The following is a 21,796-nucleotide window of genomic DNA, read 5'->3' as shown; positions in this document are numbered from 1 at the left end:
TCCATTCACCAAGTAAACATCTGAAACCACTGTCGTTATAGATAACATGGCTCTAATATTGACATCATGATGTAGGTGTATCTAAAGTGAGCTTCTTGTAAACCATGAGGTCAAATTTACATTTCATGACATCACATTTCCTTGCGGAAAGCCCCAAGTTATATCCACAATGCTTGCACAGTCCTAATTGTGGCATATCTTCTGGATATGAAGATGTCAGCAAGCAAATAATGTAAGGGAGAGTTATATTTCTTGATTCTTGTTTGCGGTCAAAACCGACTTGGGTTCACTTTCAACCAGCTTTTTCGGCATTCACTGTAGGAATAGTTGGACTGTAAAATAAAAATAAAAGAACGACTTATTATTTAATTTTAAAAAGTTAATAATATACATAACTAGAATGACTAATATTAGCAGTAACTCGTCCTATTGTATAATTGTAACAACCTAATAATGTCATAGTCAACAAAATGGTATTTTGAAAAACTAATCATAATGAATTGGGCTTATATTATTATACTGACCTTAGGGGTCGTCCATAAATGACGTCACACTCGTAGGGGGGAGGGGGGGGGGGGGTCCGTAATTTTGTGACGGTGTGTGATGAGGGGGAAATGGTGGTTTCAGATGGTGCGACGTCACACTTTAGCATTATAAAAAAGCAATGTTAGAAAACGAATTTTAGACGTTATTTCGAGTTTTAGAAAACTGTTTTAATAAATTGTAATAGGAATTGAGTAAAATACTCTATTTTGACAGACTTCAGACAAGATTTTAGAAAAATATCGATGTTTAAAAAAAATTCAACTGCAATTTTGAGGGGGTGGGGGTTGTAGGCTGAGGTGTGACGTCATTTTAGGGTGGGGGGGTCTGCACTTTTGTGACGACGTGTGACGGAGGGGAGGTAAAAATCGTCAATTTATCCATGCTTATTTTTTGTTTTATATCTACACATATAGATACTGCACATTTATTTATAAACGTTCTAAGTAAATTTATTATATCATATTGCGATATATTTAGCTCTGTACAATGTCCTTTACCTGTTGATTGTCTGTGGCCATCTAAATGATTTGACTGACACTGAGATATTCTTGTAGTGTTTTCGGAAATGAACTGATCCGAAAGATGGAAAGAGTCCGCTCCTTTAGTTGTTGGACCAAAAAATAAATTACACGATTTGACCACACAAACAAATCAGAGGCGTAGCGACCCTTCCCGGCGCCCGGGGACAAACTTTCCATTTGGCGCCCTCCTCGGGAGCAAAATTTCGATTTGCACCCCTCTCAAACTTTCAATTTGCACCCCCCCCCCCCACCCTCAAACTGCAAAAATGCAGCTAATTTGACATTTTAATTTGTTTTTACAACCCATTTTGACGCCCCCTGAGGTCGGCGCCCGGGGACATATGTCCCCCTCTGCCCCCCCCCCCCATCGCTACGCCTCTGAACCAAATACAAAACTGTAGAGTTAAAAGTTTTTCTAGATTTTCCTACATCGCCATGATTTAGTTAGAATTAAGACTGTTGCGTGAAAGTCTTGTTGGGTATGTAGCCTTGACATATATAAGTTAGACTATTTAAAAAAAAATTACGTGTATAGTGGGTTACTTCCCTTAGAATAGGGGTTCCCAACCTCGTGCCCGCGGGCGCCATGGCGCCCGCCGAACGATTCGTATGTGCCCGCCTCTCACTATTCGACAGAGACAGAATTATTTTCATAAACATTACTGAAAGGTTGAATGGGATGGAAATCGAAAGTTTGAGGGGGGGGGGGGGGGGATGTGCAAATCGGAAGTTTGAGGGGTGGTGCAAATCGAAAGTTTGAGGGGGGAGGAGGGTGCAAATCGAAAGTTTCAGGGGGGTGCAAATCGAAAGTTTCAGGAGGGTGCAAATCGAAAGTTTTGTCCCCGGGTGACGGGAAGGGTCGCTACACCTCTGGAAGGAGTTTGTCGATTAAAAATAGGTGGTGCCCGCCACCCTACCGATATTTTAGAATGTGCTCTAGAGTAAAAAAAGGTTGGGAACCCCTGCCTTAGAATGTGGTTTAGAATCGATCAGTACTAGAGGCGTTATTTAGTAGAAAAATATGTAAAAATATTGGAATACCTGCGAAATTAGGCTACCTATAAATACACCTGAAAAATATTCTAGTTAGTCTAGGCACTCAGGTAAATTAAGCTCTCACATATAACTCTTAAAACAAACGAAATTAAATGACAATATTTTATTCCTTAAAAAAACATACAGTAAAAAAAAAATAGCTTGAGTTATACCGTAACATAAAATCAGCTTATTCAAAAAGCGCAAGGCTTCATTCAGCAGGAATTTAACTCCATTAAATTTGAAATGAAATGACTTGTTCTATTCTCTCTTCAATTGTACAGAATTTAACACACCTGTTCTATAGGACACAATAAATACTCTTCATTAATTTAGGTGTTTTATGCAGGGAGGAGAAGAATAGAAGAGTTCATTAATTTAGGTGTTTTATACAGGGAGGAGAAGAATAGAAGAGTTAATTAATTTAGGTGTTTTATACAGGGAAGAGAAGACTAGAAGAGCTCATTAATTTAGTTCAGGGGTCCAGCCACCTGTTCAATCTGTTAAATAAAATATCAAAATAATTTTTCCATCATATTTCCTGTACACAATACGCATTTTTCAGTAATTGTATTTTTTTTACTATCCAGAAATCATAATTTTCTTTTCATCTTTAAGGTGATCATGATCATTGGGACACAGTCGAAACGTTTTAGAACCACTGAAGTGGCGGTATGGGTTTTATTTCGTCTACGTATCCCTGGCAACGGATAGCGGGTTGTCAACGATGGCCTGGTGTATCATGATGAACAGCGGCGAGTAGGTCAGGAAGTCGAGCAGGTCCAGGGCCGGCAGGTGACCCAGCCTCTCTTTCACACTCGCCTCGTGGCTCTCGCTGACCCCGCCGGACCGCAGCTCTACGATCAGCTGCTCCAGCGGGATTGTCTTGGTCGTGGGGTCAACGCAAATCTCCCACAGTTTCTGCAATGAGGGTTAGGGCTTTAGAGTATTAGAAAACTAAGGTTAACAAAACAACAACAGCCCCGCGACATTATTGTATTCATTTGAATGAGATTCTCACCTTACAGAGAAATGTTTTTATCTCTAAGTGTTTGAAGTCTAACTCTTGGATCATCAGCTTCATCCACGAACTGCAAAACAACAAAGTCGATCTTTTATTGTCGCTCATAAATGACGTTTTTCACATAGGGTTAAGTAAAATGAAGAGGGAAGTATATATATACATACATACATACATTATATATATATATATATATATATATATATATATATATATATATATATATATATATATATATATATATATATATATATATATATATATATATATATAATCTTGCTTTAGACCCTTCCGCATCTAGCAAAAAATCCTGAGGTCGTCCATGTGTTTTCATAATGATATTTTTACATTAGTGCCTGTAATAAGGTAGTTTTTAACACGCTGTGCCAAACACACGTGTGAATGAGTACTCACTCTAGCGATGTGATCCGCTGAGACAGGGCGGCCAGCACTGAGAAGACCTTGAAGTCGACACCGTCACAGGTGTTGTACCCTGTCAGCTCCAGGACCTGAAACCAGTGGGGTGTGACATTAACACGATAACTGTTGCCTAGTTCCTTACACAGATATCTTAGCCTGATTTGATTTTTGTTCGAAGTGCATGGTTGTGCAGTAATAAAATTGACATCTTGCCTCAACAATTTTCATAACTACATAACATCTTTTAATTCTACACTCAGCTTAAGTCCAAATATATTTTATCACATTCCTTCACACATCTGATCTTATCTTCCCTAGCTCATGACCCCCCCCCCCCCCCCCCCAGGAAACAACCGACCGTACCCTGTAAAGAAACTCCTCCTCCTTGGAGTTGAGCTTTGTGTTGATGATCCTGAGGGCTGTAGCTGCCTCCCCCCGGGACAACCAGCCACACCGTCCCTGGTCCAGCTGGGGAAACAAGCAGGTAGAACTACGGGTAGGGCTTGACGCGCAGTATACAGACACTTGCGACATTCCACTATAGCCCTCAGACTACTGACTCACCACACTACCTCACACTCCCAACAATCCCAAACAACCAATTATCAACACTACCAACTCCCCCACACTACGGAGTTCACACATTATCAACCCCTAACACTACCAACTCCCTTAAACTACCAAATCCACACACTTTCAACTCTCCACATCAGCAAATATTCCATACTACTCCCCACACTACCAACTCCCCCACATTACCAACCCCCCACACTACGCAGTCCACACAATACCAATCCCTAACACTACCAACTCCCTTAAACTACCAAATCCACACACTTTCAACTCCCCACATCCGCAAATATCCCATACTATTCCCACACTACCAACTCCCCACACTACCAACTCCCCACACTACCAACTCTACATACCGTATCAAAGACATGCCTATACATCTCTCGACTATCGTTCTGGAAGATGCAGTACTTGTCTAGAAAATCGTCTAAAACCACACACAGCGCCACAATTAAAAAAAAAAATCAACATTTACAAAGTTAACACTTCATCTTAGAGCATTACAGTACTCTATTGATACCAATAAAGTAACTTCACTCAAATATATACATTAGTTGTTTTAGGATGTTAACGAAGAATAATTAGTCTTTTTACAAAGTGATATGAATAATTTAAAACTTTAATTATTTAATTTTTTTTTCGTATACAATAATGAGAATTTTTTTTCTTTGGAAATCGATTATAATTATGAGATAGTAAATAATCTAATGAGTTACAATTTTGTGCAGTTGTTTGAATAATTAAAAGCAGGGTTATAACATTAGATATAAAATATTTTGAATTCAAATTTCGTAATAAAAATCATTTTAAAATTGTTTTGTAAATTAAAAACAAATGTACCGGTATCAGAGAAATCGCATTGGTCAGGGTTCAAGTTGAAGACGAACTGACTTAGAACAAACTTTGACTTCTGTTTGTTGAACATGATGTGCTGTTTTCTCAGCCGCTGCTCGGCCAGACGGAGACGCTCCTGTTCCTGTAGGTATTCTGGGTCAATCTGACACAGGGGGGTGGGGGGTGGAGAGAGGTGAGGTGTTTAGTTTTCACATCTTCACTGAGATAACGATGTGAGAGAGTGTTTTCTTCGCAGAGAAGACAATGTGAAAGATGATGTATTTGTGGTCTAGACACATATGACAATGTCAATGAATTTTTGTTTTTAATCTTTACACATATGACAATATGAGTGATGAGAATTTTTTCATCTACAAATAGATGATTATGCCAGAGATGTTTTTTTCCTCATCTTCATATAGCAGGTGATGTAAAAATGACATGGATTTTTCCCATCTTCCTGGGGGTTGGTAATGTGACAGTATTTTCCCACATTTGTGACAGACGTGGTAATATTAGAGATGAAAGGCTTTATTCACGTCTTCATTGAGGTCTTGGGTAAAGATACGACGCCCATTTAGTTTTTGTTTTTATTAGTCGAACTCTTCGCCACTATTCAATATAAGACTATAAAAAAGCCTTCATAAATTGAAATTCATACAATATATTTTAATGCTGTTAGTTTTAAACACGTTGGCTTTTTATTTTAAAATTAAAATATTATTTTTTAAAATCAACACCACAAAAAGGTCTTGTGATGTGAATTCTCACCAACACTACAAGAAGGTCTTGTGATGAAAATTCTCACCAACACTACAAGAAGGTCTTGTGATGTGAATTCTCACCAACACTACAAGAAGGTCTTGTGATGAAAATTCTCACCAACACTACAAGAAGGTCTTGTGATGAAAATTCTCACCAACACTACAAGAAGGTCTTGTGATGAAAATTCTCACCAACACTACAAGAAGGTCTTGTGATGAAAATTCTCACCAACACTACAAGAAGGTCTTGTGATGAAAATTCTCACCAACACTACAAGAAGGTCTTGTGATGAAAATTCTCACCAACACCACAAAAAGGTCTTGTGATGAAAATTCTCAACATTAAGTTTGTGTCAACCAAGTCAGTCACGTGACCTAAATAGTGGGACAACTCTGAAGACAAGGGGAGGGGAGATAAATACCACTTACAATCTTTGGACGAGTTCTCTTCTTGGTGAAGTCAGCGCCCAACATCAGAGCATTTCTGACCCGCTGCTTTCTGCCTTGTGGGGTATCAAGATGTAGGCTGGGCAGGGGTGGGAACAGAGACTCCAAGTCGATATTGATTTCTGGAAATAGGGATACATGCTGGGTGTAAAGGGGGACTGTAGTTTACAGGTGGGTGGGTATTGTGGGTGACTGTAGTTTACAGGTGGGTGGATATTGTGGATGACTGTAGTTTACAGGTGGGTGAGTATTGTGGGTGACTGTAGTTTACAGGTGGGTGGGAATTTTGGGTGACTAGTTTACAGGTGGGTGGGAATTTTGGGTGACTAGTTTACAGGTGGGTGGGAATTTTGGGTGACTAGTTTACAGGTGGGTGGATATTGTGGGTGACTAGTTTACAGGTGGGTGGTTATTGTGAGTGACTCTAGTTTACAGGTGGGTGGTTATTGTGGGTGACTGTAGTTTACAGGTGGGTGGTTATTGTGGGTGACTGTAGTTTACAGGTGGGTGGTTATTGTGGGTGACTGTAGTTTACAGGTGGGTGGTTATTGTGGGTGACTGTAGTTTACAGGTGGGTGGGTATTGTGGGTGACTGTAGTTTACAGGTGGGTGGTTATTGTGGGTGACTGTAGTTTACAGGTGGGTGGTTATTGTGGGTGACTGTAGTTTACAGGTGGGTGGTTATTGTGGGTGACTGTAGTTTACAGGTGGGTGGTTATTGTGGGTGACTGTAGTTTACAGGTGGGTGGTTATTGTGGGTGACTGTAGTTTACAGGTGGGTGGTTATTGTGGGTGACTGTAGTTTACGGGTGGGTGGGAATTTTGGGTGACTAGTTTACAGGTGGGGGGGGGGTATTGGGGGTGACTGTAGTTTACAGGTGGGTGGGTATTGTGGGTGACCGTAGTTTACAGGTGGGTGGTTATTGTGGGTGACTGTAGTTTACGGGTGGGTGGGTATTGTGGGTGACTGTAGTTTACAGGTGGGTGGTTATTGTGGGTGACTGTAGTTTACGGGTGGGTGGGTATTGTGGGTGACTGTAGTTTACAGGTGGGTGGTTATTGTGGGTGACTGTAGTTTAAAGGTGGGTGGGTATTGTGGGTGACTGTAGTTTACAGGTGGGTGGGTATTGTGGGTGACTGTAGTTTACGGGTGGGTGGGTATTGTGGGTGACTGTAGTTTACAGGTGGGTGGATATTGTGGCTGACTGCAGTTTACGGGTGGGTGGGTATTGTGGGTGACTAGTTTACGGGTGGGTGGGTATTGTGGGTGACTAGTTTATAGGTGGGTGGATATTGTGGGTGACTGTAGTTTACAGGTGGGTGGGTATTGTGGGTGACTGTAGTTTACGGGTGGGTGGGTATTGTGAGTGACTGTAGTTTACAGGTGGGTGGTTATTGTGGGTGACTGTAGTTTACAGGTGGGTGGGTATTGTGGGTGACTGTAGTTTACAGGTGGGTGGTTATTGTGGGTGACTGTAGTTTACAGGTGGGTGGTTATTGTGGGTGACTGTAGTTTACGGGTGGGTGGGAATTTTGGGTGACTAGTTTACAGGTGGGGGGGGGGGTATTGGGGGTGACTGTAGTTTACAGGTGGGTGGGTATTGTGGGTGACCGTAGTTTACAGGTGGGTGGGTATTGGGATGACTGTAGTTTACAGGTGGGTGGGTATTGTGGGTGACTAGTTTACAGGTGTGTTAAAATTATTAGAGAAACGTATACACGTCTAACAGAGATGGCAGTCAACACAGGTCCATTACCTGCCTCGTCCCCACTGGTTGTAAAGTGATAAGACCCTCCAGAACTTGTCGAGTTTCCTGAAGATCTCGGCGTTGACGTGTTCCCGTCATAGTTGCTTAATGCCGAACTACGTTTTGTCCTGTCCTCTATTGCCGAATCACGTTTTGTCCTGTCCCCTATTGCCGAATCGAAGTCTCCTGCTTGGGATTCTGAATCAAGTTTCGTTGTTTCGGGTGTGTTTGAGTGAATGACGTCATGTCCTGCATCCGTTTTTAATGCTTTCTTGTGTCGGCGTCTTTTCTTGCAGTTGTTGCTATTTTTAGACTGCAATTTAAAAATAGAAGTAAACGCAAGTTTGAATAAAATCAATTTTTCATAAAGTAGTTCACAATCGTCACGTCACACATATCACAACCCACGTCATATATCTCACAACTTAGGTACATAAAGCAGAACACACAACTGAGACACACTTCACACAACACACCTGTCACACAGCTGGGACACACACCGGACAACACACCTCACACACACACACACACAACTGAGACTGACTTCAGACTTTAAACTGACACATTTTTACACACGCCTTAGACACATCTGGGAGACACACGTGAGACACACCGCTAAGACACACAACTCACCAGAGTCTGGCCATCGTGTATGTTGTCATCGGGCCCTGAGACGGGGAGAAACTCGGCCACAAACTCTGAAACAAATCTAGAGCTTTAGTCAACCTCAACCATCCTTCTCTATGAAACAATTAAAAATCTAGAGCTTTAGTCAACCTCAACCATCCTTCTCTATGAAACAATTAAAAATCTAGAGCTTTAGTTAACCTCAACCATCCTTCTCTATGAAACAATTAAAAATCTAGAGCTTTAGTTAACCTCAACCATCCTTCTCTATGAAACAATTAAAAATGTAGAGCTTTAGTCAACAGTAAATAAATAAACAGAACAATAATATTTTACATGTGTAAGACTTGTTTTGCTAATTACTACTAGAATGGATATGATATTTAGGAGAACAAAAAACAAACCTTTTTGAGAATTTTTCCTGGTCTTGACGTGTTTCCTGCCTTCCTGCGGCCCTTCCTTAGAGACGGACGTCTTGGACTGCACGTCGCCGGACGTCACTTTGTGTGCTCCTGGCTTTCCCCGTCCCTCTGCAGCCCGAGGGGCAGGTGCGTGTAAATCAGCGACGGTCACGCGTGAGTGGTGACCTAATTTGTTGTCTTTAATTATTGGCGGCAGTGACAGTTTCGTCTCGTGATGTCCGCGTCTTGGCGTGCTGGCTATTGATGACGTACTTCCGGAATCAAATGGCAACGCTTCAATAGTTTCCTCGTCTGAAGTTTAAAAAAAAAAAAAACAACGTTGGTAGTTTTATAGATACTAAAAATCCAATACGTATTTGCAAAGATAATTAGAGCTAGAAAATGAAGCTATAACATGCGGTCACAAAGTTCAGACCTTCGCAAGCTGAGGATGTTTCATTTTCTTCCAAATCAGAGTCGTTTTTATTTGGCTTTATGGCAGGCCTAGAGGTGTCTTCAGTCTGCCTCGATTTTTTTGTTTCCTTCAAGTCTGGGATGGAGCAGTAGAGTTTTATTATGTGTTAAACAGCTTCAGATACTCAAATTTGTAATCATTATATATTATATTGCAAATATATAAACATATCTCCATATATATATATATATATATATATATATATATATATATATATATATATATATATATATATATATATATATATATATATATATATATATATTACACATACTTAGAACGTTTATACATACATGTACAGTATCCATATGTATAGTTATAAAACAGGAAATAAGCATGGATATATATATATATATATATATATATATATATATATATATATATATATATATATATATGTGTGTGTGTGTATATTACACATACTTAGAACGTTTATACATACATGTACAGTATCCATATGTATAGTTATAAAACAGGAAATAAGCATGGATAGATTGATACAAATTATAAAAAAAAATGAGGTCCAAAATGCGAAGGTTTAAGTCACAGTAACAAAATTGTATTGATCAAATACGTTTTTGTGGACATACACAGTTTACCAAGAATGCCTACCAGTTAGAAAAACATTGTGTTAAATATATGATATTATTTTAGTAACACAATACAATAAAATAAATTTAAAATTACAACAGAGTCCGGCACTACACAATACATTCTGAACTGAGTTAACTTCAACAACAACGAAGCTGTGATAAACAGCTGGAGCTTGACTTGGCTTCAGTGAAAACTTGAATGGCTTAGAGAATAGTCACCATAAATATAAATAGTCCCCAAGGTTATATCGACAAGAGAAGAACTTCGATATTAAAAAAGCAATGCGAAAAAATACATGATAATAGGTTATGTGATTGTTAAATACACTTCAGCGATGCATGCTCCATTCAAACAAAACTTTAAAGATTATATCGATGTATGTTGGTTCATGAAAAGTCGAGGGGCTGACAGAATCATGCAGGTAAAACTGACATGCTGACGGGAAATTTATACTTGGAGTGTTCGGGTTGCCCTCCATGTTGTGATCCCATCTTCTGGTCAGACGAGTTGGTTGACAAATATCCGATCGTCTGGTACTGGCAGCAGGACCGTCGGGCACCGCGCCATTCTTCGGGGTCACTCGTTTATTAGTGGTCACTCTTTCACGTGTGGTCACTGTTTGTGTGTCCGGATGGCCATTTTTGATTACCACCTGAAGGTGTAGTTTGGCCGACGAGGTCATGTCTGCTCTGACCACGTGGTCTTTCTTGTTCACGCATGCGTGTTCCCTGTTTATGTTATCTGCTGAACATTATTTTATCTTCATCCCTGGATAGACAAAACTTTCCACTGGTCGACAAAGTTAATCTTTATGTATGTTTTAGTTAGTACCGTCCACATAGTGTTTGCAACTTTTAAGGGTTTATAATCAGATAAGCTAAATCAGAAAAAAAAAACTAGCAGACCAGGCAACAAGCTGAAGATAAAAGAAAAAGTCTGTCAGATAAAACAAAAAGTCTGACAAATAAAACAAAAAGTCTGTCAGATAAAGGAAAAAGTCTGTCAGATAAAATAAAAAGTCTGACAGATAAAACAAAAAGTCTGTCAGATAAAATAAAAAGTCTGACAGATAAAACAAAACGTCTGACAGATAAAATAAAAAGTCTGACAGATAAAACAAAAAGTCTGAAAGATAAAACAAAAAGTCTGACAGATAAAACAAAAAGTCTGACAGATAAAACGCAAGAACTGGTAGATGAAGTAGGAAAAAATACTAGTGAGTTAAATCGAAGTTAAACTCGGATAAAATAAAATAATGCAAGGGAAGCTATACATGAAGATGCTGTTTGATTACTGCAGCTACACAATTGTTATCGTCAGAGCATTTGTGACTATATTGATGACAAAACTAAAGATAGCACATAATAGGTGGTGGTGCTATGGAGTCTAGATGTATGAATGGATGAACACCTAGTATGATCTATATAGAGTCTAGAGATGGATGATGGATGGAATAGCTAATATGATCTATATGGATTCTAGATGGATGAATGGATGGACTATCTAGTTAGATCTATATAGAGTTAAGATGGATGAATGAAAATAACTTAAAGTTGTATTTGTAAGTAAGCGGTCAACCTAAGGTGCGGGAATTTGAAATGAATGTCATGTTAAGCAATGAATTATCTCCCATTTGGAAATGAAATTACCAAAATTTTATTCAAGGGAAATAACTTTCATTAGACTAGCTAAATTAACAAAGTGTAACTAAGACATGATTGAATAACACAATAAAAAGCTTTAAATTTCATTTCGTAATAATTGTAACAAATCTTTTATATTAGCTATGTAACCATGTCAAAAGAATATATTTTACTAATTGACTACTTAACTATAGGTTTTGTTTGAAAGTCTAAATACGCTAGCTTTATTATAACATACTCCAAGCCAATTTTGAGGACATACCTTCATTATCTCTGTATCTCTAAGCTCAAAAGAAAATTTTAGATCCCCTTAATAAAGGGACGCCTTTCAAAATAATCAAATACGGATAACCCGGTAACTGATTAAGACATTGCTATAATCATTGATTAAATATAATAAAATTATAATTTGAAAAAAAACAAAGTTTACGATTAGTTATAAACTCCAGCCTATATAATATTATATATTAATACTTTAAGAATGGTAATATAGATTCCTAAAAAAACTAAAGATTTTTCAACTAGAGAACGCCAACCTTTCTTTGTAGTGTGTTCCGTCCTGAATTAAAATAATCTAACTTACGACAAACTCGACTACTCGATAGACTTTACTACATTCACAACACACATCAAACTTCGATACCTAAACATAACTAGACTCGATGCTCCTGAACGACGACACCAACACGTTTAACTTCACCAAGCTCTACAAACGATACGCACAATCAACAACGATTTCACAGCCATCACACTTCGATACTTTAATACACAAAGGTTCGATACTCTGGGACCCAAGAACAACGATGCTTCATCACCTACATTCTCATTTCTCCACTAGACCTTGAACTACACAACAGCCAAATAAAAAATACGACACTTTAAAACTTCGATACTTTATACCTACGAAACCATATCAGTAACAGTCTTCCGCCGTTACTCCCAAATCTAAACGATTCATCAAAACTTACCAAACAAGTACACTACTTTGAACACCCCGTCATTACAAAACTCTATACACCAGAACAGATTACTAATTCATAGTCAGAGAAAACGAGACTTACATTACAAGCCCTATTAAAAACCAAAATTGTGTGTGTTTTGGAAAGCCCCGTCATGCGCTGGAGCGGTCACTAAATCAACATTAAAATTAGATAACAGTTTGAAATGTTCGAAATTTAAATTACGAACTTATTTAATCGTTTTTAACATCAATTATGTGACACCAAATTAAAAAGGCAAAGTGACTGTTAAAAAGGGGGGCCCCGACATTTCCAAATTAGGAAGGTGGGGTTGCATTTTCACTATCGCGAATAAATATAGGCCTATATAGACCTATATAGATCTTTTAGCGCCCCCTACGGATGGCGCCCTAGGCGACTGCCTAGTTCTCTTTATAGGTAGCGCCGACCCTGTCTATATGGAGTCTAGATGGATGGATGGATGGACCATCTAGTATGATCTATATGGAGTCTAAATGGATGAATGGATGAACCATTTACTATGATCTATAGAGTGTAGATGGATGAATGGATTGATCTATTATGATCTAGCCTGTACTCACTCCTTATAGGACGCCCATGAAACTCCACCCTGATCATAGTCTCACAATGTTGATCTGGTGTAGCCAGTCCAGAACTGACGACCTGTGCAGAATCATTTAGAGTACATAATGAGCTGCTCATCAGGGGTTTTATAATGAGTTAACCAATATCACCGCGACATTTACACACGGGTGTTGGTCTCGTTAGCCACGTCCCCACCCCCACCCACATGCTTCATCACTATCTAACACTGACAAAGAGATGAAATTACTACATCTTCCTACATTTTTTTATCCAGCCTTAAACCCCCCCCCCCCCAGGAAAAAGAAGAAAAAATACAATTAATGTTGTAATTATCTATTTAACCAGTATCCTGACCCCCCCCCCCCACACACACACACAAGTATCAAATGCCCCTAGCCGGAGGCTTCAATTCCCCCCCCCCCTCCATAGAAGACAAATGACAGAAAGAAACCCTGTTTCCTACCTGCACCCCACCTTCTCCATCTCCCTGTGCCTGACACCCTGAACTGTAGCATGACGTAACGATGGGCGTGGCTACTGGCTGCATCGTGATCTGTGGCACATCTGAAAGTCACGTGACAACAATCTATTATATATTATGTTGCTTTACTAATTGATGGGACGGAGTAGTCGAGCGGTAGCTAACCCGTAAGTCTCGAGTTCGAATCCGGGTTCAAGTCAGTAGACCGTCCCTGAGTCCACCCAACTCTGATGGGTACCTAACTCACGTTAGGGAGAGTAAAGGCGGCTGGGCATAGTGCTGACCACACTATCTCTTCATATGCCGAGGTCACAGAAACAGGTGAACTCTACTTCACTTGCCCCATAGACCGTCAGGTTTGAAAGGGAAACTTTACTTTACTTTACCAATTGGCTAGATAAAGTGTTCTGTATATTGGTAGCCTAATTACTTACATTTTGCTCTAATATTCTTCATTTAATTTAATATTATTATATTTGATTTATTAAAATTTTATGTAATCAAAACAATTTTGTAATTTAATTGAATTTAAAATACGGATTAATCGTGATTAATATGAGCAGTGTCCCAATCAGTCTTTTTTAAATGTATTGATATTTTAGGCAAAAAAAAAAAGTTTTTGAAAGATTAACAAATTCAAATCAGTCAACCAACGGTCGATCGTATTTAAACATTCAATCAGGCCTTACCCCACCACCCAGGGACAGGCATAAATAGTTGATTTAAAAATTTACGGAACAAATAAAACAAAAATCTATACAATTAATGAAGTTAAAAAAAACAACTAACGTCCATTTTTTTCGAGCAGTCTTGCAGGAGTGGAGAGATGCGTGTAGAGTCTTGTCAGCGAGCTGGCGGTGGGATTGTGGGTGGGGTGTAAGCGTGGGAGGTGGTGGGTGGGTCCACTTGGTCTGTCATGGCGACGTCCTGTGGGTCGGGCTACAGGAGCCTGAGGGTGAGAATGTTGGAAGTGGTGACTTCAGTGGTGGGAGAATGAAAGGTGGTGACACATATAGGTTGAGAAATGGTGACATTTCGTAGTGGGAGAATGTTAGTTGGTGACACATATAGGTTGTAAATGTTGGAATTGGTGATTTTTTTGGTGGTGGGAGGACGGTAGGTGGTGACACATACAGAGTGAGAACATTGGAAGTGGTGATACTCAGTGGTGGGAGAATGAAAGGTGGTGACACATATAGAGTTAGAACGTTGGAGGTGGTGACACTTGGTGGTAGGAGAAAGGTAGGTGTTAAGATATAGAGGGTGAGTACATAGGAAGTGGTGACACTTTAATGGTAGGAGGATGGTAGGTGGTGACACATAGATGGTATGAACGTTGGTAGTGGTGACACATAGATGGTAAGAACGTTGGTAGTGGTGACACATAGATGGTAAGAACGTTGGTAGTGGTGACACATAGATGGTGAGAACGTTGGCAGTGGTGACACAAATGGTGGAAACGTTGGTAGTGGTGACACATAGATGGTGAGAACGTTGGTAGTGGTGACACATAGATGGTGAGAACGTTGGTAGTGGTGACACAGAGATGGTGAGAACGTTGGTAGTGGTGACACATAGATGGTGAGAACGTTGGTAGTAGTGACACATAGATGGTGAGAACGTTGGTAGTGGTGACACATAGATGGTGAGAACGTTGACAGTGGTGACACAGATGGTGAGAACGTTGGTAGTGGTGACACAGAGATGGTGATATCGTTGGCAGTCGTGACAGTTGGTGAGAACGTTGACAGTGGTGACACTTGGTTGGAGGAAAAAAATGGAGAGAAAAAGAGTTTGAGAACATTTAAAGTGGTAACACCTCAGTGTTGAGAGAATGGTAGTTGGTGATACATCTAGTGTGAGAGAGTGGTAGTTGGTGATACATCTAGTGTGAGAGAGTGGTAGTTGGTGATACATCTAGTGTGAGAGAGTGGTAGTTGGTGATACATCTAGTGTGAGAGAGTGGTAGTTGGTGATACATCTAGTGTGAGAGAGTGGTAGTTGGTGATACATCTAGTGTGAGAGAGTGGTAGTTGGTGATACATCTAGTGTGAGAGAGTGGTAGTTGGTGATACATCTAGTGTGAGAGAGTGGTAGTTGGTGATACATCTAGTGTGAGAGAGTGGTAGTTGGTGATACATCTAGTGTGAGAGAGTGGTAGTTGGTGATACATCTAGTGTGAGAGAGTGGTAGTTGGTGATACATCTAGTGTGAGAGAGTGGTAGTTGGTGACACATCTAGTGTGAGAGAGTGGTAGTTGGTGATACATCTAGTGTGAGAGAGTGGTAGTTGGTGATACATCTAGTGTGAGAGAGTGGTAGTTGGTGATACATCTAGTGTGAGAGAGTGGTAGTTGGTGATACATCTAGTGTGAGAGAGTGGTAGTTGGTGATACATCTAGTGTGAGAAAATGGCAGGTGGTGTTATATACCGGGGAGAACATTGGAAGTGGTGACACTTGGTGGTGGAAGTATGAAAGGTGGTGACACATAGAGGTGAGAACATTGAAGGTGGTGACACTTCAGTGGTGTGAGAATGGCAGATGGTGATAGACGGGGTGTTTAAAAGTGGAAGCTAGTTACATCTCTCGGGTGAGAAAACATAATGCGGTGATACATAGAGGGACGAAAACTGTCAGGTGCTAACTTAACGGAGAGATCAAAATATTTTGGACTTAGAAATAAGACACATCTGATGTTTAAAGTATGCGTGATGAATGAGATCTATGATGACAGCTGAAGCCTTGATATCACCGTCTTAATAAAATTTGTGATACTAGACTTGTGAACATATTGTGTAATGTTAGAACAAGACTTGTGAACATATTGTGTAATGTTAGAACAAGACTTGTGAACATATTGTGTAATGTTAGAACAAGACTTGTCAACATATTGTGTAATGTTAGAACAAGACTTGTCAACATATTGTGTAATGTTAGAACAAGACTTGTCAACATATTGTGTAATGTTAGAACAAGACTTGTCAACATATTGTGTAATGTTAGAACAAGACTTGTCAACATATTGTGTAATGTTAGAACAAGACTTGTCAACATATTGTGTAATGCTAGAAAAAGACTTGTGAACATATTGTGTAATGCTAGAACAAGACTTGTGAACATATTGTGTAATGCTAGAACAAGACTTGTCAACATATTGTGTAATGCTAGAACAAGACTTGTGAACATATTGTGTAATGTTAGAACAAGACTTGTCAACATATTGTGTAATGTTAGAACAAGACTTGTCAACATATTGTGTAATGCTAGAACAAGACTTGTCAACATATTGTGTAATGCTAGAACAAGACTTGTCAACATATTGTGTAATGTTAGAACAAGACTTGTCAACATATTGTGTAATGCTAGAACAAGACTTGTGAACATATTGTGTAATGCTAGAACAAGACTTGTGAACATATTGTGTAATGCTAGAACAAGACTTGTCAACATATTGTGTAATGCTAGAACAAGACTTGTGAACATATTGTGTAATGTTAGAACAAGACTTGTCAACATATTGTGTAATGTTAGAACAAGACTTGTCAACATATTGTGTAATGCTAGAACAAGACTTGTCAACATATTGTGTAATGCTAGAACAAGACTTGTCAACATATTGTGTAATGTTAGAACAAGACTTGTGAACATATTGTGTAATGTTAGAACAAGACTTGTGAACATATTGTGTAATGTTAGAACAAGACTTGTCAACATATTGTGTAATACTAGAACAAGACTTGTCAACATATTGTGTAATGTTAGAACAAGACTTGTCAACATATTGTGTAATGTTAGAACAAGACTTGTCAACATATTGTGTAATGTTAGAACAAGACTTGTCAACATATTGTGTAATGTTAGAACAAGACTTGTCAACATATTGTGTAATGTTAGAACAAGACTTGTCAACATATTGTGTAATGTTAGAACAAGACTTGTCAACATATTGTGTAATGTTAGAACAAGACTTGTCAACATATTGTGTAATGCTAGAACAAGACTTGTGAACATATTGTGTAATGCTAGAACAAGACTTGTGAACATATTGTGTAATGCTAGAACAAGACTTGTCAACATATTGTGTAATGCTAGAACAAGACTTGTGAACATATTGTGTAATGTTAGAACAAGACTTGTCAACATATTGTGTAATGCTAGAACAAGACTTGTCAACATATTGTGTAATGTTAGAACAAGACTTGTGAACATATTGTGTAATGTTAGAACAAGACTTGTGAACATATTGTGTAATGTTAGAACAAGACTTGTCAACATATTGTGTAATACTAGAACAAGACTTGTCAACATATTGTGTAATGCTAGAACAAGACTTGTCAAAATTCAACGATGATACGATGTGACAAAATGTGTGAAATTGTATCATAATAAGTTGGAATTTCAAATGTTTAGGATGAAATTAACAGATTTCAAAATTGAAAATTCAAAGACCTACCCGTTTCTCATTTATAACTTTGTGTGGTTGCAAAACAGGAGCGTTAATTGAAAAGTATTCATTGTCTCCTCCTGATTTCTGAAAAAAAAAACAACCACTTAATTCTTCAAAAATCTTTTTATTATATTGCATTCACAAAATATATTAAACAGGTGATATAAAAAACGTGTTGCATTCACTGGCTATCCACACTAATCCAGAATGGATATCTTAAATAACTACGTGATTGGTGATTGTAAAACACCACCTAAATGTTTTGCACTCAGTGGCTATACCTACATTATCCACACTAACGCAGAATGGATATTTTAAGTAACCACGTGACCGGTACGGTAAAATCCGATGTTTAGTCCTATCGTCTTGTGTTGTGTTCCCTAGTGAAATCCGACCCATGTCCCTACAATTTAGCACCTTCACTGAGCTAGCCATGTCCCAACACTTTGATAGTCTGAATCCTGCTGTGAATGGATCAGCAAAGAATCCACTAGCGAGCATTCTTCTGCCTGCCACTATGTTATCCACTATGGATGTGTCCTTATGTCGCGATCGGTCCACTGGATAAGGTCGGCCATACAAAGGCCCCCTCGCTGCCAAATTGTGTTGGTAAAACTTGCGATGTTTTTGAAAATCATATTTGGCTTTTCTGGTGTTCGTCAAACCGTGAAAAATCTGGCAGCTTTGAAGAGTTTGGTTCAGGTACATTTTGGTACACACAATCAACGCCGTTGTTTTAGGATTAGCTAGGTCTACGGGTCTTGATTGGCGCGAAGTGAAACGTTTAGAACTGGATAGTAAGATCGGAAGAAATTCGTGGGCGTCGATGTCATAACCACCTTCAACGGCGAAATAAAATAAACACATATTTAAAATGTTGTTTTGCTAGAGTAGATATACACACGATAAAATTATTTTGAAAAAAAAATCCTTTATAAAATTGGAATAATTTTATTAGAATTAATTTGTATAAAGGGAAATGTTAAAAATAAGTAACCCTCTGTACAGGAAGAAGCTTTGATACGCCTATGTTAAACTCATTGGACTCCCCCCCCCCCCCCCCCCGCCTATTATATTCTTTAGAACCCATTTAGCAACGGGCTAGTAATTAGGCCCGGGTTTACTTAGCGTGTTAACGAAATATCACTGTCCCTCTAATCATAAGCACTGATCTATCCAATCCCCATTGTTGACACACAATATCTCCCACTCCACCGACCGTTATTTTCGATTACTTTCGGCGTTCTGACTAATTATAGATTGCAAGTTATTTTTTTTTTTTGCCTGACTAGTCGCGTCATGTTGGGCTTGTAATTTTCTGAAGCCGTGTTTGCGGTCAGTTGAACGGCTGTATGTTGAGTAACACATTTTCTGAAGCCCTGTTTGCGGTCAGTTGAACAGCTGTATGTTGAGTAACAAAATTAGGCGTTGCTTTTCATTCGCTTGGTGGGATAATTAATACAAATAGTTTGATTTTTTTTTCGTTCGGTTAACATTTTTGGTGGTGAGATTTCGCGAGATATTTCGAATAATTTATAGCTACACAGCACACATTCACACAATTAGCAACTAAATTGAGGCTTTATTTATTTGATGTAGAACCATACTGCTATAACGGGAAGTGCCAATTCAATTAGGGTTAGATTAAGTATTTGATCTAGTTTTTGGATCTGTGTTAGGCATAGTTAGTCTGTGTGCTAACTTTATTGGTGGTACAGGCATCACAAATATGTTGGCGGGCGTTCGGTGAAGCGAGACGATTCAACTTTTTACCGTGAGGCTGCTCTCTTAGGCGGACTAGAGTTGTGGGGAGTTAAGTGAGTTCACTCAGCTATGACGGGTACCTGGCTCTATTCCATTCACATCTGAAGGGTACCTGATTCTAGTCCACTCAGCTCTGATGGGTACCTGATTCTATTCCACTTAGCTCTGATGGGTAACAGATTCTATTCCATTCAACTGTGACTGGTACCTGATTCTATTCAACTTAGCCCCGAAGGGTACCTGATTCTATTCTATTTAGCTCTGAAGGGTACCTGATTCTATTCTATTTAGCTCTGAAGGGTACCTGATTCTATTCCACTTAGCTCTGATGGGTACCTGATTCTATTCCACTTAGCTCTGAAGGGTACCTGATTCTATTCCACTCAGCTCTGAAAGGTACCTGATTCTATTCCATTCACATCTGATGGGTATCTGATTCCATTCACTCAGCTCTAATGGGTACCTGGCTCTATTTGGGTAAATAAACGTGCCTTTGCTCAACATTGACCATTAATATACCAAGCTCAAGCAAACAGTCAACTTCTACTTTACATCCCCATCGAACGTCCTGATCTAAAAGTCTACACAACACTTACATAAACAGACGCTGTTTAAAAATATGACACATTATTTTCTCAATTTGTCATTAAAATCACGTAATTAATAATTAATTCTAGGTTTAAAACAATTAACTCACGTGCTGGCTAGGTGCGAGCCACACACCCAGTGCATCGACCCAGACCAACTTCGTGTTTTTCATCTGAAGATATTTCTGTAGGTTCATATCCTGGAAGGGGGGAGGACTCGTTTGGTCTGAGCGTCGACCACAGTTTGTATGTGTCCATCCCTCACACGACTTGAGAAGTAAGGGTTTGGCTGGCTGTGGATGAAGGATATTTAAAAAAAAATGTTAGAATCTAATTTTTGAAATTTAATTATTAGAGGAAGAAAAACATGACTGAAGGAGGTGTAACAATACATGTTTTTTTTAAAATTTGGGAAAAAAAATAATAATTTGAAATTTGAATCTCGGAGTAATTGGCTGTAACTTGGTCTTCACATGTGGTCATTGATTTCTTGTTGATTGAAACAATGGCAGGGTGGGAGAGGGGTGGAGGACATAATCATGTTTATGGGAGGGGTGGGGGTTGGACAAAATGTTAAGTCACTGACGAGGTGAGTTAGGACTGTAGGACACAATAATATTGGTGGGGGCAGTGTGTTTTGTGGGGGTGTGAAGGAAAGGTGTGGGGGAAGGTGTGTGGTGGGAAGGTGTGTGGTGTGTGTGAGTGGTGGGAAGGTGTGGGGGTGTATGTGTGTGGTGGGAAGGTGAGGTGTGTCTGTGTGTGGTGGGAAGGTGTGGGGTGTATGTGTGTGGTGGGAAGGTGAGGTGTGTCTGTGTGTGTGGTGGTGGTGTACCACTCGCTAAAACAAATTTTATGACCATTGACTTGTTTACCCTGTTAAATACACCGCTAATATTGATAGATTTCACAAGGAATGTTGATAGACTTCACAAGGAATGTTGATAGACTTCCTAATTGAGCCGACTCTCGGTACTTTATCTAGACATTTTAAAAAACCGACACTTTTGACATTTTCAAAAGTCGGCACTGTGTCTAGATTTTTTCAAAAGCTGTCAATTTATCTCAACATTTTCAAAAACCGGTACTTTATCTAGACATTTTCAAAAACCGCCAATTTATACATTTTCAAAAACCGGCACTTTTTACATTTTCCAAAGGTCGGCATTTTGTCTCAACATTCTCAAAAGCCGGAACTTTGTCTAGACATTTTCAAAAAACCGGCACTTTTTACATTTTCCAAAGGTCGGCATTTTGTCTCAACATTCTCAAAAGCCGGTACTTTGTTTAGACATTTTCAAAAGC

At 39.1% G+C, this 21,796-nt stretch overlaps 1 protein-coding gene and 1 long non-coding RNA gene across 2 annotated transcripts; both read right to left on the bottom strand.

Annotated features, from left to right (window-relative positions):
- Nucleotides 1–2,745: 2,745 nt before the first annotated feature.
- Nucleotides 2,746–4,538, bottom strand: LOC131951780 (uncharacterized). Its single transcript, XM_059314175.1, has 5 exons — nucleotides 4,473–4,538; nucleotides 3,907–4,011; nucleotides 3,538–3,632; nucleotides 3,124–3,193; nucleotides 2,746–3,023 (listed from the first exon to the last, which is right to left on the bottom strand). Exons 1-5 carry the CDS (start codon nucleotides 4,494–4,496, stop codon nucleotides 2,793–2,795), a joined length of 525 nt encoding a protein of 174 aa, XP_059170158.1. The 5' UTR covers nucleotides 4,497–4,538; the 3' UTR covers nucleotides 2,746–2,792.
- Nucleotides 4,539–14,494: 9,956 nt separating this feature from the next.
- LOC131951782 (uncharacterized) lies at nucleotides 14,495–20,659 on the bottom strand. Its single transcript, XR_009388444.1, has 3 exons — nucleotides 20,605–20,659; nucleotides 18,150–18,227; nucleotides 14,495–14,644 (listed from the first exon to the last, which is right to left on the bottom strand). It is a non-coding gene; the product is annotated as an uncharacterized LOC131951782 (long non-coding RNA).
- Between the last annotated feature and the right edge of the window lie 1,137 nt (nucleotides 20,660–21,796).

This window comes from Physella acuta, unplaced genomic scaffold (genome assembly GCF_028476545.2).
Source record: "Physella acuta isolate Inbredline_101_S28 unplaced genomic scaffold, ASM2847654v3 ptg000829l, whole genome shotgun sequence".
Lineage (NCBI taxonomy): Eukaryota > Metazoa > Mollusca > Gastropoda > Physidae > Physella > Physella acuta.
Note: the sequence above shows the minus strand (reverse complement) of the source record. Positions and strands in the feature narration are given on the sequence as shown.